The 18,216-nt window shown below is 36.4% G+C and overlaps 1 protein-coding gene across 1 annotated transcript in view; it reads left to right on the top strand.

Annotated features, from left to right (window-relative positions):
- LOC136034558 (cyclic nucleotide-gated channel beta-1-like) overlaps nt 1–18,216 on the top strand; it is a 74,758-nt gene that overhangs the window by 35,781 nt on the left and 20,761 nt on the right. The window contains exons 8-11 of the mRNA XM_065715798.1: nt 8,806–8,947; nt 10,304–10,463; nt 13,939–14,120; nt 16,236–16,501. Coding sequence (XP_065571870.1) covers nt 8,806–8,947; nt 10,304–10,463; nt 13,939–14,120; nt 16,236–16,501 — 750 coding nt within the window. The remainder of the gene's footprint in view (nt 1–8,805; nt 8,948–10,303; nt 10,464–13,938; nt 14,121–16,235; nt 16,502–18,216) is intronic.

Here is an 18,216-nt window from a genome sequence, read left to right as displayed (position 1 = left end):
TAATTTTGTAATTTTGGGAGGAGGTAATTTTGTTGTTGTTTCAATTCTTTTTCTGTTAAAACTGAAAAAAATTGGTATTTTTCAAAATCTAGGGAAAGGTCAAGAAATATAGGGGGGCATATATCCCTTTGGTTCCACTCCCCCTCCATGGGTGCCGTTGACCGGGCATTAGAAATATATGTTTTCACTCTGGTGTAAAATTTACTTTGTGCAGCGTAACAGCAATTGAACTACTGTATCTGATGTAATATCTTCTTTATAAGAAGTTAAATAAGAAAAACAAGCTTTTTTAACTGAATGTAAGGAGCGACATTAAAACTTAAAACAAACTGAAACTATTCCGTATATGAAAGGGGCTGTCCCCTCCCAATGCCTCGTTCCTTGTTGAGGAAGGGACAGCCCCTTTCATACACAGAACAATTATCTATTATTTAATATCACTCCTTACTATCAGTTAAGAAAACTTTTTTTTTTTTTTTTAATATCTGAACGGTTTTCAACTAGTGCAGGTTCGAATTTGGCTCACCGAAAATGAAAAATTAAAACAAAATTTGAATATTAATTTTGGCAGATTTATTCCTTATACGAAGGGTTTCCCCCTCCTCAATACCTTGCTCCTTACGCTAAAGCTGTTAGCACTTTTAAAAAAGCTTCCTATTCTAATTAAATGGATCCCGTGTTTCAACTTTAGTAAACGGTCAAACTTTACCATAAAGAATAAAGTATTGAGGAGGGCAACCCTTCATATTTGGAATAAATTATGTTTGTTTTTCAAATGATGCCGGTAAATCTGGCTCACTCTCTATGAAATATACCCCTCCCCCTCACAAAAAACTCCTCCGTGGAAATTTCATCCAACGTAAAGTGCATCCCCCTCCCTGTCAATTCTCTCCAGACAGTTCTATCTTTGCTAAGAATCCTCCCTCCCTCTAAAATTGCTTGCGAACGCTTCAGTCTAAAACATTCTCCTTAGCATCCTTTCGTTTGAATAAGGCTTCAATCTCTAATCGGTTTTTCGATCACTCCAGAAATGCCCCCTTGTTTGGAATTGATTTCCCAGAAAACAAAACACGCGGAAAAAAAAACTCCTAGATAATTCTCCCGGAATATCTCCACATGAAAAATTTGACAAAGAGAATATAAGAGAATTAAAAAGAGTTTTGAATGGTTTTTCTGTAAAAACCCCTTATTGTAACATTTTCCCTAGAATGTTCACCCACCAGAAATTTTGCGCCCCTAGTACGATTCTCCTCATAGAAATCTACCCTAAGCACATCCCCCCCCCCAATGTCTGTATACTTCCCAATAAAAAATACTATACGTAAGCAATGAGCGAATTTTATAACTTACAGGCCTCTCCCCACGGAATGGGGGGGGATAATTTTGGGGGTAAATGCGCATGGGATGGGGCCTAGTTGCACTCTAATTAAAAAAGGGCTCTAGAACTTTTAATTTCTGTTCAAATGTGCCCTCTCCCGATATCCTAGGACCACTGGGTTGATATGATCACCCCTGGAAAAACAAACAAAAAACAACAACAAATAAACACAAATTTGTGATCTTTCTTCTGGAAAAAAATACAAAATTTCACTTTTTTGCATTTAGGAGCTTGAAACCTATATAGTAGAGTTCTCTGATACGCCAAATCTGATGGTGTGATTTCATTAAGATTCTGTGACTTTTAAGGGGTGTTTTCCCCCTTTCTCGAAAATTAGGCAAATTTTCTCAGACCATAACTTTTGATGGGTAAAACTAAACTTAATAAAACTTATATATTTAAAATCAGCATAAAACACCAATTGTTTTGATATTTCTGTTGGTATCAAAATTCAGTTTTTTACAGTTTCGGTTACTATTGAGCCGGGTCGCTCCTTACTTACAGTTCGTTACCACGAACGGTTTGATAATTATAGATAAAAAGAAAGAAGTGGCGAAATATAATCAGCTTTTTCGTAAAAGTTTCTGTTTTATAACATTATCTTATATTATGACACATTCTCTGGTGAAAATCCTTGTTTTATAGTACCTCTCCCCCAATTTTACCCACTTTTTTTGTGGTGATGAAATAAAATTCTTCCTTATGTTTTCTGTTTTACATTATGGAAGCTGAAAGTCTTACAACAGTTGCTGTAAGAAATAAGATATTAGCATCCCAATCTCAAATCAAATGATTTTATTTTCAAACGCCATACACGGTCATGCCGAAATCTAATTTAAGTCCTCATTTTCATTATGCCTAACTGTCAAAATACTCGAATAGCTTTTCAATGTTGAATAGCTTTATGGGAATTCTGCGCTTCCCATATCACTCCGCCAGAACCAGATCCTCCCATTTAATTTAGTTTCGGGGGCACAAGCTATAAAAAAGCTTAAGTCTAGCTCTATTGATTGTGATGGTATAAGTGTCAAACACCTAAATGTTGATTGTCCAGCTCTAATCCAACATTTACAACTTCTGTTTCAAATATGCTTATGCACCTCGGCTGTGCCTGAAAGTTTTTTGTGCGGAACAGTTACTCCGATCCTGAAAAGAGGAAAGATTCCGACTGAGTGTGCATCTTTCAGGCCAATAACGGTTTCCTGCAATATAAGCAAAATTTTTGAGTATCTTCTCCTCCCATCAGTTAATTCTTCGGCATATTTTGGTGAAAATCAGATTGGGTTTTCAGCTGGGGTAGGTTGCCAGCAGGTTCATCAAGTTTTGACTACTGTTCTTACTGAGGCTACTAAAAAGGGATTCGAGTTACATTTATGTGCTTTGGATCTCTCCAAAGCCTTTGACACTGTTACGCATTCCCAAGCTATCTTTTCCCTTTTTAGTCACGGTATCAACATATTGGTAATTTTTCTTCTTAGATATTGGTATTCAAATTCCTTTTTGCGGATTAAAATGGATATGAGTGTTTCAGATAGTAAAATTCCAATACGACGTTGGGTCCGGCAAGGTGCTGTCCTCTCCCCCTCTATTTTCAAACTTTGTATATCATCTGCCCTTTCCTCTATCCCACCTACTTGCATCCTTAATTCTGTAAATATTTCTTATCTTGCCTATGCAGATGATATTCTTTTGATCAGTAGGACTAAAAAAGGGCTCCCTTTGTCTGTTTCAACAGTAGCATCTAAACTTCATGCGATTGGACTTTCTCTTAATCTTTGAAAGTGTGAATATCTTTCATTTAATAGCAATATCACTACTCCTCTAATCTATGGATCTTTTTCTATCCCGTCGGTTTCTTCATTTCGGTGGCTGGGAATTAACGTTAGTAAAACTCTAAAATCCTTACGGACTCTCACTGTTGCTGATTGCAAGAAGAAAATCCAATTAAGTTACTCTAAAATTGTTGCTAACCGAGGTAGATTCAATAGAAAGTCTCTTGCTAAATTATATTCGGTTTTTACAGATCATTCGGTTTTGTTTCTTTCTGGTATTTACCCTATTTTTCATAAAAAAGATATCAGTTCAATTCGTTCTTATTATTTCCGGTTTTCCCGTTTTCTATTGTATCTGCATCCATGGTATAGGAATAGGAGCCTCATATCTATTTATAGTTTCCGGATATTGGGTCGAAGCTCACAGACCTTGCTGGCAAAATACCCCAGTCTACTTATAAGTATCTGCCCGCCCACGGAGGCCTTACTCGTTTGCTTTAGTTTCTTGTTTTTTTCTGTTTTGTGCAGTGTTTGTTTTGTTTCTTTTATTGATACTCCGCTTTGATTTTTGTAGCGGGTCAAAAATAAATTATTATTATTATTAATGTGTATTTCACAAGACTATGCTTTGGAATGAAACTGAGACTAAATAACACAAAATTTTGTCACCAGAATTGTGTCACCAGCTGTATCCTCAGTTCATCACCTTAAAGTCAATTGGGTTTGGCAACTTCCCAAGATTGTGCAAGGCTAACATAGAGCTAAAGAGGCTCCATTAAAGCCACTTTGCGCAGACTGAATTTTGACTTTAGATAACTCTTAAAAAAGAAAAGAAGAAATTGCCGAGTATTTCCAACTTACAGATGGATTCCAACTTATATCAGTGAATCCATTACAAATTTCAAGCCGTAAGCCATTGTATATTAATTTTATCAAAAAGTCAATGTTTTATGCTTTGTACGTTTTTAATGAAGTCACCACACACTAGGCCACCAGTGGTGCTATTAGCGTTTACTTTCTATCTTTTCATGTTAAATTGCTGAAGACCCAACTCTTATATGTTCTGGTAATAAACTTCAGAGATAATGATATATTGACAAACATTAGTGATAACGAGAGATGCAAAATTTTCAATTTTCTACTTTTCCCAGTTACGACTGGTCTCTTCAAACTATATTTCTTCTAACGGAATCTCTGGTAAACAAACCTTTGCCATACAACTGGTAGAACAATGAGAGGAATCTTCGCTGTCATAGCAAAGGCATGGGGACTGTATTTCTCTGAAAGTATTGACCAGGTAAGAGATCTCAACTCAAGCTAAATCGGAGTTTCTGTTGCAACAGTCCCATCTATACTACAATCAGTTGGGAGCTATGGCCGATAAAGACTGAAGTTGCAGGCACTTCGGATGTGTTCAATCACCATTTCTTTCGTTGCGTCCTTCACATCAGCTGATGGAACGCTATTTTAAACAGTCAAGTCAGGTGTCGATTTGGTTAAGCAGAAGAACTTTCTTTCAGCATCAAATGACATCACATGAAGCTCCCTGGCTATACTTCCCATTGTTTCACAGGCATGATATTTCAACACGCTCGTCTTTGCGAAGCAGAATCTGAAATGGAATGATTATTACATTTATTCAAGAAATTTTGTTTATGTTTATTGTTATGTTCCAGGTGATTGGATCCAATATATGTACCTACTAACTGACGTATCACTAACCAAACGAAGAGTTTGGTTCAGAAATCAGCATGGATAGCACACAAGCCCCATCAATCAATCGGTCAAGCCCCAATCTCAAATCAGAATGGAGGAAATTCAGAAGGCACTATGAGCTTATGTTCTCGGGTCCTAAAAGTGGCAAATCAGATGCAGTTAAATGTGCATATATACTAATCTGGACTGGAGAAAAAGGACAGGATGTGTTCTGCACATGGACCTTTACTGACATAGAACAAAACAAGCCAAAGATATATTTGGATAAATTTGAGAACTATATCCAGCCAAGTACAAACCCTATTTTTGCCAGATATATCTCTCACTAACGAAACCAAGGTGAAGGAGAGACCATTGAGTGGTACATCACCAAGTTAAAATTATTCGCAAAGGAAAGTGAATTTGACACTCTGGAAGGCCAGATAGTTAAAGATCGATTCGGCTTTGGAGTCAAAAATGCAAAAATCCGTAAACGGTTCCTCAGCGAGAGAGCAACACTTCCTTTGGCTAAAGCAATTGAGTGCAGCCATGCGATAGAAACTGTTCAAGAGACCCAAGCACTGATGGTAAAAGAAAATATGCAGGCTCCAATCAAACAAGAAGTAGAAGTGGTTCAGAGACAGAGAAATTCCCCAGCATGCCATTTCTGTGGTGGTTCGTACTCTAGAAATCACAAGTGCCCATCTAAAGGGAAGCAGTGCATCAAGTGCAGGAAGATGAACCATTTTGCCAAAATGTGTAAGAGCAAAGCAGCACACGAGCTTGAAACAAGAAGTATGGCAGAAGAAGAGATGGAATTCATTATCGAGTCCATCTCCAATGAAGAGAAGGTGGAAAAGCCTTATGTGCTGATAAGACTTATGGTGCTGAGGCAAAAATTTTGCCATCCAAAGACTTTAATAGATTGGTAAGAAAGTCAGCACTGTTGCCAACTGCTGATGTGCTTACTAGCCACATTGGAGAACAGTTGAAGGTACAGGGGACAGCAAATCTAAAAGTTCAATACAAGAACCAAAACCCTCAGACTCATATACCTTCCATGTGGTATGTACCGATAAAGCACCTATCCTCAGTCGCCAGTCCAGCGGCCGACTGTACCTAATAAAATTTTTCCCCAGTGTCAACAATCCATCCCTTATCAGACAAAGAGTCCAAAGTCTTTTAGACGAATTCTGTGAGGTATTTGAGGGCATAGGAACATTGCCCGGAACCTGTAAAACTCATCTCAAAGAGGATGTGACGCCTACGGTACAGCCACCAAAGTGAGTTTCGTTTACTTTGCAAGCAAATTTCAAAGAGGAGCTGGACAGGCTGGAGTCACTTGGGGTCATAGAAAAAGTGACCAAGCCAACACAATGGGTGAATTCAGTGGTCCTAGTTAAAAAGGCAGATGATGTCGCTTAGGATCTGTTTGGACCCTGTTGACTTAAACAGAGCAATTGAGAGGCCGTAATGCCTTATACCCTTATTTGACGAAGTAGGAGCAAAGTGCAAAGGCGCCAAGAAATTCTTCAAGATGGATGCTCGAAACGGATACTGGTCGATGGTATTGGACGAACCCTCCTCAGGGTTGACAACATTCAACACCATGCATGGCCGGTACAAATGGAAGGGATACCCTTTTGGATTGATTTCAATACAAGACGAATACCATCGCAGGATGCAGGAGGTCTTTGCGGAACTAGATATCCCTGATTGTATATGGCATAGCAGGCAATGGCCGTAACGACGCTAAACATGATGTAAAACCGAGGGCAGTACTTCAAGCCGAATGAGACAATGGAGTACGGTTTAATCGATAAAAATACGTATTTGACGCTACCTCCATAACCTACTTTGGACACAGATTGAGAAGTTGTGGTATCGCCCCTGATTCAAAAAAAAACAAACTGTTAGAAAACATGTCTGCTCCACGAAGCCAAGGAGAGGTACACACATTACTAGGAATGCATAACTACCTATCGAGATACATTCCCAACCTGGCTACGTTGAATCAGCCACTTCGAGACCTTTCCAAACAGCAGAAATTTTAGTGGAATCCTAGTCACGAAGAGGCAAAAAGAGCGATTCAGGATTCAGTCTGTCAAAACATTTATATTTTGATCCAGAAGCTAAAGAAATCGAGGTGACTACAGATACCTCCCAGCATTGCCTAAGTACACAACTGATACCGAATGGAGCAACTGTTACGTTTTCGTCGCGTTCTCTAAGCGAAATAGAGCAGCGCTACCCGCAAATGGAAAAAGAAATGCTTGCAATAACTTTCGCTTGCAAAAGATTCCACCAGTATTTATTCGGGAGAAAGATCTGTATCACCATGGACCACAAACCTCTCGAAACAATCGTAGGGAAGTCCATACAAAAAGTACCTCCAAGGTACTTGACTACATGAGTCGATTCTTTGAGTTAGATCGCCTGACCAACTACACCTTACGGCAAGTTATTAACAAGCTGAAATTTCATTTCGTCCGACAAAGGATACCCGAGTGACTCATAACCGACAACAGACCCCAGTTTAGGGCAAAGGAATTAGATTAGTTCATGGTCGACTTGGCAATCAACCATTCAACCTCGAGCCAGAACTATCTCCAATCAAACGGAATGAGCGAAAAGGCTGTGCAAATAGTGAAAAGACTACTAATGAAAGTGAATGAGGGCAAGAACGATCCATACCTGGCACTATTCGAGTATCGAAATACACACCTATCGATGGATGTTCCCCCACTCAGATAAGGATAGGACGCCAGCTGAGATCGTTTCTATTTAATATCACACAAGCTTTGCAACCCGGAATGGTCCGTTTAAAATAGTTTAAACAGAGAAAGATGGTGCAAGAGGCCAAAAGCAAATACTATGACCGGCATGCAAGAAACATGGAACCGCTGAAGATTGGTCAGAAAGTGTGGGTCCAGTTAATGGACCATGAACCCTGAAAGAAAGCAGTAATTTGCAAGGCCGATGACAACCCTCGCTCATACTATTTTTGTCTCGAAGAAGGAGGGATATTCCGCTGCAACAGGGTACACATTAAACCGGGACACGTTCCGACAGTGAGTTGCCGAATGAAGGTGCAAACTGTCAAACTCTAAGCTCCAAACCTGCCGAGGATCCCACCAGATCAAGAAGCATTCTGCCCTCAGAGAACGCACTTGATCAGCACACGGATTTCCGTGAAATTGCTTACCCCCGTCCGACAGAGCCTATGCTACCAAGGCAAGGCGCAACAGAAGTGGAACCATCAGATCCCGCTCATATGGAAGAAAACAACTACGGGAGAGCCGGGACTATCACCCATTCTGGCTGTCAGGTGAAAACTCCGACAAGGTTAAATTTGAGCATCTACAAAAGCCAGCATTAGATGTGATGAAGAAAAGAAGGAAGGTGAAATGGAATGATTATTATGTAAATTCAAGAAGTTTTGTTTATGTTTATTTTTGTGTTCCAGGTGATTGGATCTAATATTCGTACCTACTAACTGACGTATCACTAGCCAAACGAAGAGTTTATTGCAGAATCCTAATGGAAACAAATACGATGAGAACAAAAGAAGAACAATTGGCAAAATTTAAAGAGAGATATTGGGTCGTAGAGTGAGAGGGGGGGGGAGTGTTCTCCGGAGACATGGCTGGAAGTGTTACAAGGACTGTTTGAAGATCACCAGTGAGGATGCACTCAGTACATCAAAATGGTCTTCGAAAGTCACTCCAACGTCGTTTTAAAGGAATTTTCGGCCAGTAGTTAGAAGAAAGAACAATAGTGTAATGAAAGAATACTTTTTATTTGTCTATATTTAATGAAATTATTTTTGTACCTTGACTTCCCGTTTTTCCTTCTTCTGTTAATGATTGTTTCTTCGTCAGATCTTGACAGTTACATTCTGATATGCCATTTGTCTTGAGCAAACAATATGTTATTCCCTTTTCCTCTTTTCTTGTCTAGGTACCTCAGATGTTTTTATTTTGCGCTGAAAACAGCAACTAAAATTGGCAAGAATCCACCGCCAGAAAATGATAAAGAATATACCTTCATGATATTCAATTGGATCATTGGTGTTTTTGCTTGCGCTGCTCTTATTGGCCAGGTAAATTTTATTAATTTTAGAAAATTCTATGGTACTCATTATTTTATTCTCAAATTGTCCAAAATTCAACAGTATTCTAAAACCTATTTTTTAGAGCCTTTAAAAATTCCTTTGTAACTCCTTATATAGTTGTAACAGTTTGTAACAGAAATTGTACTAAATACACAATTCAGTTTAGAAAATTTCCAGCTTGACATTTAAGTAGTAGACATTTAATCGTGAGAATTTTGTCATTTTCGGCAAGGGTAAGCCCATAGCCTCCCTTTTCTCTTGCTATGTATGTGATTATAAACTGTTTTATGCAAAATTTTGTTTATATGCCAGGTTTTATTTTTATTATAGGCATTCCAGACCTGAATTTATCCTTTTTCGAATAATAGGTGGAATATTTCTTTTTTATTTAATTAGTTCTTTGATGAAAAGATAATTATTTTAATAAACGAGTATTGAAGCAGTACAGGGCACAGATATAAGTGACAGGTTTGATGGGGGAGGGGGATCGAAAACAAAACATTGAAAATATTAGGTCTATCCTGTCGTGGAAAAAACCTGAAAGTCTTTACTTAAGCTTGAATTAAGAAGGATTCAATTAAATTCAAAATTATGAGTCCCAGCTTACTAACGTTAATCTAGTACGCAGGTTAATGCCCTTGGTTATGCAATTCGAAAGTAAAATTTAATGTTAGTTAAAGTTGTATAATCTATCTTGGAGGATTTAATATAATCCCCTGGTTCATAGTTCTTCAAGGGTTTGAATCTTGAACCAAAAGTTTTGAACAAGAAATATTAAAGAGCTTTGTAAAAGCTTTTCCATTCATTGTTGAAATTAAGTCTATGGGAAAGTTCTAAAGTGTTTTTAAAATTAATGTAGTTCAAGTTCTTTAATGCTCGATAAAAAATTCAAAAAGCTATTAAATTAATTACCTATAGTGAGATAAACTCGTGTATGGGTAGATGTGTTTTTTGTTGTTCTATGGGTTCAGTGATAAGAATACACCTGGTATCTAGTATCTACAGTTGTGAAGAAACCCAGAGGCTTAAGTAAAGGAAAGAACAGAGGCAGTAAATAAGGTGTTTTATAAAAAAAATATAACACAATAAATTGTTCTTAAAAAAAGATTATTATTTATTAAAAGCACAAAACTGTAATGGAGGTAAATACTGGGATTGAAAAACAAGACAAAATAATTTGTTGAAAAGAGCTTGGACGGGTCTTTACTATTAGAGGATTTTTGAAAGTCTTGTTGCCAATTAGATATGTTGCCAATGTTGCCAATTAGTCTTGTTGCCAATTAGTTAATGCTAGGATGTCGGCGCAGTGAAGCATTATTTAATGAATCTAATGTCTCTTGCTAGATAAGAGATATAATCACAGCAAAAGAAAGGAATGAAAGACAGTACCGGGATCAGCTAGACAGAGTAGCCTTGCACATGCATAGAATTCGTCTACCACCAGCACTTCAAGATAAGGTAAAACTATGGTTCACTTTCAACTGGGAACAACAAAAATCACTGGGTAAGTCTTAAAGTTTCTTTACAGTGAGAAATATATCGTCCTTGTTACAACTAAGCCGAACATTGCCGAAGATTGTCCTTTTTGGCCAACCGTCTGAGGCTACACGGAAAGTAGGTCGTCCTCGTCTGGGTTGGGAGGATGTCATAAATAAAGATGGGAACTTCCCATCTTTATAGGAAATAAGAACTTCCTGGGAGGGTGTAAAGAGGGAGGCCTTGAACGGATTAGGTTGGAGGATGAGCGTGCGTAGTAGTGTCGGCCTCAGGCGGCTTGGAGCTACAGTGAGTTATTATTATTAGTAGTAGTTGTAATTGTTACAACTAAAGTGTGATTCAAGTTTAGTTGTTTTAATAATAAAGGTTTGATTGAGGGTTTAATTGTTGTAACAACTAAACCTTGTTACAACTTTCTAATTTCTGAAATAATTGCCAAGTATTGTTTGCTGATTGTATTGTTTGCATTGTTTATTTGTATTGTTTGCTGTTTGATCATACTTCAATTCTCCTGATCTCCATTACCCTGCTGATCCTCCCTTTATGAATAGCTTAGAAAACAGCTTCTGGCAATTACTTCTAAAGTAAGAAAATGTAAGATTCAGGGAACAACAAAAATCACTGGGTAAGTCTTGACGTTTTTTTTACATTGAGAAATATACCGTCCTTATTACAACTAAAGTTCATGTCTGACTTTTCCTTATTTCTGAGATAATTGCCAGCGAGGCGTTGAGGAGGGGACAGCCCCTTTCATATACAGAATAATTTTTGTTCGTTTTAAGTTTTAATGTCGCTCCTTATTTTCAGTAGAAAGAACTTGTTTTTTTATTTAATTTCTAATCGTTTTTTAAATAATACCATGAAATCTGACCCCACCTCCACGGAGAAACCCCCTCACCATGGAAATATCCTCTAGACAATTCAATCCCGGAGAAAATTTACCCCGTACTTTTACTCTTAACCACTCCGCGCGTAATATTGAGACGGAAAAGAGAAAGCAAGACATATCAAAATAATTTTATCTAGGAATTGTGGCAAATTCCTGCAGTGTATAATTTTCCCTGATAATTTCACTCCCTGGAAACTTCATTCCCCATGGAAAATTTCCCTGCTGAAAAACCCCCAGCAGAAAATATCTCCCCCCATCCGAAAATAAATGCATGCATCCCAAATACTATGCTTTAAGAACAGGCATTTTTTATAATTTGAACACCTTTCCCCGGGGCAGTGGGGGGTCATCTTATAATTAAAGGCATAGTTATTGGGCCTTTCAACTATGATGAACAAAATGGCTATCTCAAAATTTTGATAGGACGTTTTTGGAAAAAAAAGTGGCGAAGGAGGTGGCCTAGTTGCCCTCGAAATTTGGGTCACTTAAAACGAGCACTAGAACTTTTAAATTCCGTTTGACTAAGCCCTCTTCAGATATTTTCGGACCACTGGGTTGATTTAGTCACCCCTGGAAAAAAAAGAACAAGCAAACACGCATCCGTGATCTTTCTTCTGGCAAAAAATACGAAGTTTCACATTTTCCAGATATGAGCTTGAAACCTACATAGTAGGGTTCTCTGATACGCTGAATCTGATGGTGTGATTTTCGTTAAGATCATTTGATTTTTAGGGGGTGTTTTTCCCTTTTTTCGGAAGTCAGGAAAATTTTCTCTGACTCATAACCTTCGATGGGTAAGACATAAACGTAATGAAATTGATATGTTTGAAATCAGCATTAAAAGCCAGTTCTTTTAACATATACATATTGCTATCAAAATCCCTTTTTTTAAAGCCGTTTTTTAGAGTTTAGGTTACCATTGAGCAGGGTCGCTCCTTATTTACAGTTCGTTACCACGAACTGTTTGAATCGCAATTTTCTCAGATTTTTCTTTTGGTTTTTATATGAGAGAGTTGCCCCCTCCTCAGTACCTCACTCTTTACGCTAAAATTTTGGAGAATTTGTTAAAAGCTAATTATTCTAATTAAACGGTCCTTGTGTGTCAGGAGTCATTCGCAAAATAATTGGAACAAAGAGTCAAACATTACCGTAAAGAGTGAGGTACTGAGAAGGGGGCGACCTTTCATATAGGTAATAATTTCTGTTCATTTTAAGTTTTAATGTTGTTCCTTACTTTTAGTTTGAAAAAACTTGTTTTTTTTTATTTAATAACAGCCATAAGCCGAAAATATACAATATCTTTGGTTTATTATCATACAAAAATTATAATTAAGAAGCTGTTTAAGATAATATTTAACACTAAGATTGGTCGGAAAACAACACGAATAAATTATTGTTTATATCGGCCATTATTTAGCAAAATTCTGACTTTAGCGTAAAGAGGAATATATTGACGAGGGGGTGAACCCCCTTATATACCTAATAATTTCTGTTCTTTTTAAGTTTTAATGTTGCTCCTTAATTTCAGTTGAAAAAACTTTCCCCCTGAGAAATTCCCTCTGAAAATGTCTGTATTAGCCAATACAGACAATCTGTATACCAATAACCAATACTGTATGTAACCAATGGGTAAAGTTCATAACTTGCAGCCCTTCCCACGGGGAGTGTGGGGGGATTAAGTCGTCCTCAAAGACATAGTTATTAGATTTTTCGACTATGTTGAACAAAATGGCTATATCTCAAAATTTTGATCCGGTGACTTTGGGAAAAAATGAGCGTGGAAGGGGCCCTAGTTGCCCTCCATTTTTTTGGTTACTTAAAAAGGGCACTAGAACTTTTAATTTCTCTTTGAATGAGCTCTCTCGAGACAGTCCACGACCACTGGGTAGATACAATCAACCCTGAAAAAAAAAACGCATCCGTGATCTTTCTTGTGGCAAAAAACACAAAATTCTACATTTTTGCAGATAGGAGCTTGAAACCTCTAGGCCTATAGTAGGATTCTCTGGTACGCTGAATCTGATGGTGTGTTTTTTATTAAGATTCTATGATTTTATTTTTTTTTCTCTTTTTTGAAAATAAGGCAAATTTTCTCAGGCTCGTAACTTTTGATGGGTAGGAATAAACTTGATGTTTAAAATTAGCATAAAATTCTAATTCTTTTGATGTATCTGTTGGTATCAAAATTCCATTTTTTAGAGTATGGTTACTATTGAGCCGGGTCGTTACCATGAACTATTTGAAAATATTGTTTTCATATTAAAAAATATTATTGGAATAGCTACTACTAGGAGAATTTGGATAATGAAGTCCTTGGGCATTAGCAATTTTTTCTTGCGGTCACTTCTATTTTGCTCGTTTTTCTCAATTCATGCTTTTTGTATATAAATGTATCTTGTTCGAAATTGTGTTTGTCAGCATTAATTTTTCTGTCATACTCTGACAAGCATTGCCAATATTGCTTTTATTGCCAATATTGGTCAACAGGCATACAAATGCACATGTATTCTATCCAACTTGAATTAATTCTGAATCAATTCAAAGGGAAAAAGATATTTTATAGTTTTTTGTTTAGATTCATTGTATTTTTTAGATGAAGGGGTATCACTGAAGTTTCTACCGATTAAAATGCGGAGAGACGTCGCACTTGATGTACATGTTCATACACTTGCAAAAGTTCAGCTTTTTCGCGATTGTGATCCTGCCATCTTGCGTGAATTGGTTTTGAAACTTAAACCAGTTCTGTTCCTTCCTGGGGATTACATTTGTAAAAAGGTAAGGTTGCTTGTGTATTTTTTTATTTTAATTTTATTGTCTTTTATTTATTTCGTAAGCTTAAGTAAGTTGGTTTTAATGTCCCGTAAACCTTAAAAAGGTTGAGGGTCTAAATTCTGAAGCCTGTCGGGAGTGGACATGATATATTTGAAGACACAATCAGCCAATCATGGCAATTTAAACTATCTAGGACTTAGAATTACAAAAGAGGAGTCGATAATAGTAAACGAAGTTGCAATTATTTGGAACTGATTTTCACGGTTTATTTTCTGTGCCAAATTTATATAAAAACAATTATTGAAAATAATTACAGCGAAAGGGCTAAGCCCTATGTTAACTTAGGCCTTTTTCCTGTGTTATTATGTAATGGCTACATTTTATTTGGTAAATTTGTTATTGACATCGTGAATTTAGCTATCATGAAAGTCAATGCACCAAATGATTTTTTTTTGCTCTTTCATATCTCAATGATTTCTTCTGGGAGAAAATATAGTTCAAGCCCCTGAAGAGCTAAAAGTGCTCAAAACAGTCTGTACTAACCTAAAGGTTGAAAATGTATTTACAAAAAAAAAACCGGCATAGTGACAGAGAATTGACATTTGTAGCCGAGTCAGGAATGGTGATTTGATTATTATTCTCATTGGTCTTAATAGCTAACTGTTATTGTGAAAAGAAATATGCCGATTTAAAAAAAAAAGAAGACAGTAATCCCTCAAAGTAATGTCAGTGTTGCTAGACATCATTTTTGAGAAGTTTCAGGCTATTTTTGAAAATTTCAAAAAATGTGTTGAAAAAATTACATTATACTATGAGGACTAATGAAAATAAAAATTTGCTATTCCTGAATCAGCTATCAATGGTGATTTTTTCTCACTAAACATTTTTAGGAGTTTGTTTTTTGACTTTTAGATGCTATGAATTGTTTTGCTTTTTAGGGCCCCATTAAGGACTTGAAACTTAACTTAACCCAGAAGCGATTATTGCATTGTGAAAGAGGATAAAAGAAGACATCAAATGATGTATTCACTTTCATCCTAGCTAAATTATATTGTCAGCTATATATTTACCCTTTGTTTTATCCTATTTATTAGTGTTTACAGAGAATTAAATTGGCGATCATTTAGAGGCCTAGCTAATGTCTTTTTATATATCAAAGGATTATGCAGAGTGGCACTAATCTATTCTTATAATTTTCAGTTATACTGATTCATAAAGTTGTCTAATAGTCAGCAAGCAAAAACTGAGCCCCAGAGCAAGTATAGATACAAATAAGAATTAGCCCCTCTTTTTTTAATTTATATAACATTAGTGCCGAAAAAGGGAAAGGTAAGAAACAATAGCAAAAAAAGAGGGCTAAGGCCCACACTAACCTTTTTTTTGTCGTCATTTATATTTTTTGCTAAATAACAAGTGTTTAAGGGGTGACGAAAGTCAGAACAAGTAAATAACAGAACTTAAAATGGAGATCCATTTGAGCAGCTTAGTGTTTATATAGATTAATGCTTATTCCAGCTTAAGAAGCTTAATTGCAGCTTAATGGAAATTAATGGAAATTACCCAGCATCGTGCCAGTATATGATTACCCAGCATCAAGGAAAAATAGCTAACAAAATATCCATAGAATGGCAACTGCACATTAGACCGTGACTAGTAGGCTAAGTTTAAATACCAAACTAAACAAAAGATAAAACACCATAACCCCCATACAAAAGAATCTACCAATCGATCAAATCTTCCAAGAATCTTCAAAATCGTTGCATAAATTGTTATCTGGATTAATGAAGGGCATTTTAAAGTTAATATGTATTTTGTTCTTACTGAATGTGTTTTCAAGGAAAATAAAATATACGTAAGAAAATCTAATTAATAATATATGCTAAACGAGTTTTCAGGTCATATGATCAAGCGAGAGACTAAAATCACAATTATGTCATACTTGTCAATTTTGATCAAACCTTAAATTGTATACAAAAACTATGTAAGTATTAAAAAAGTAATAAAATTGTTCATTTGATCAAACCGTAAATTCTGTACAAAAGTATGTAAAAGTATAAAAACAAATCTTGTATGTTCAAAATGCTAAAATATTTAGCTTCACAATACTAGATTTTTTAGGGCGAGGTTGGACGCGAGATGTATATTGTTCAATCAGGAAATCTGGAAGTTATGGGAGGTCCAGATGGACATACTGTGCTGGTCACTCTTGGTGAAGGCAGTGTTTTTGGAGAAGTCTCACTACTCGCAATCGGTGGTGCAAACAGAAGAACTGCAGATGTAATTTCGAAAGGCTTTTCTAATATTTTTGTGCTACACAAGAAAGACTTGTATGAAGCAATCAAAGATTATCCTGAAACTCAGATGATACTTCAGAAGAAAGCGCTGTAAGTTCTTTTTCTTAAAAAAAAAAAACAAGGGAATAACCTAGAATAATTTCAAGGTCAGTGGACATAGTTCGTCGCGCGTCAACCCAAAATCAGTCCTGTCATTCATCCCTTAGCTCTATGACTATCTATTTTAGTTCTGCACTAGGAATGACTTATGGACGGATGATAGATAGACTCATCTGTCAACAAATGAAATGACATCATTTTTATACAATCCTAAAAAGAGCTTATGCCAGATTTGCCTCGTACTCACTCGGACTATCTGTCTTAGCTTTATCTACAATTAGCCATGGTATGATGCCCAAAACTACCTGATTAAATCAGGTTATTCTTTTAACAGGTTTTCTTTTACCAGATATTCTTTGAAAGATGGAGATCCAGATATTCTTACAAGAGTGTAAAATTATCTTGTTTAGTCAAAAATTTTCGTGTTTTGAAATCCAAAAATGTAGTCGAATTTTTCAAAACTACTAAAAATAGTTTCGACTATTACTTTTATTTTAATTTATGCTCCGCCTTTTTGAGGTTTTTTTTACAGGTTAAGATGAACATTATACAAAACACTGTTGTTTTTTTTTCAGTTTTTTTTACATAGCAGGTTTTGTTCCTCTCGTTCTTAATCCATCGATTTTCTTTTCCAGCTGATCACTTATCAATACATTAAGTCAATGGTTTCCAACCTTTTTGTACCGGTGCCCCCCTTTAAACAAAAAATTGGTGCGCCCCGTTAAAAAAAAACAACAAATTGTTGCATCGTGTTAATTTATCTAAAAATCAAATTTCATAAATACTCGACTGATACTATAATCCATTTAATGGGCTACAAAATAAAATACAATATTACGTAAGAATATCGTATATTTATTATGAGAAATATAATAACAAAACAAATAAAGAATATATAATTATATAATACTACTAGCTGTTGGGGTGGCGCTTCGCGCCACCCCAACACCTAGTTGGTGGGGGCGCTTCGTGCCCCCCCCAAGCCCCCCCGCGCGCGTAAGTCGTTACGCGCCATATTAGTTACGCGCCATATTAGTTACGCGCCATTGTAGTTGTGTCCCTGTGTCCCACCTGTGAATATAGATAGATTTATATATGTGTTTCAAACTACGTAAAAATTGCTAATATACAACATTCTTGGCTTTCCCATTGTCTGTCCATATACAAAGCTGTATGTACTAATAATGACTACATATGCAAACGCTCTTTTTACAAACAAACAAACATGCATACACACAACTCGTTTTTATATAGATAGATAGATAGATAGATACAATACAAATTAACTACGTAAAACTTGTGAATATACAACAGTCTTCGCTGTCCCATTGTCTGTGCGTATAAATAGATTGTCAGGTTTACCGACCCTCAAAGATGCAACATACAATTGTACATTGGTAAAGCAATCTGTATTAAGATCTATACCGCATTTTTCTAGTGATTGCCCTTGAGCTTTGTTGATGGTGGTTGCAAATGCTAATTGAATTGGGAATTGCAATCTTTTAAATTGAAAAAGCAGATCCGTTGGAATCATGGGAATGCGAGGAATAAGAACAGCCTCACCCTCATAAGGCCCTGTCAAGATTGTGGCATCTATTAGGTTTTCCATTGTTTTTTTTTACGGCAAGTCGCGTGCCATTGCAAAGCTTTGGTGGGTTGATATTTCTTAAAAGTATTATTGGTACGCCTATTTTTAGTTGTAGCAG

This window comes from Artemia franciscana, chromosome 13 (assembly GCF_032884065.1).
Source record: "Artemia franciscana chromosome 13, ASM3288406v1, whole genome shotgun sequence".
Taxonomy (NCBI): domain Eukaryota; kingdom Metazoa; phylum Arthropoda; class Branchiopoda; order Anostraca; family Artemiidae; genus Artemia; species Artemia franciscana.
This window is presented reverse-complemented; position numbering and strand designations above follow the sequence as displayed.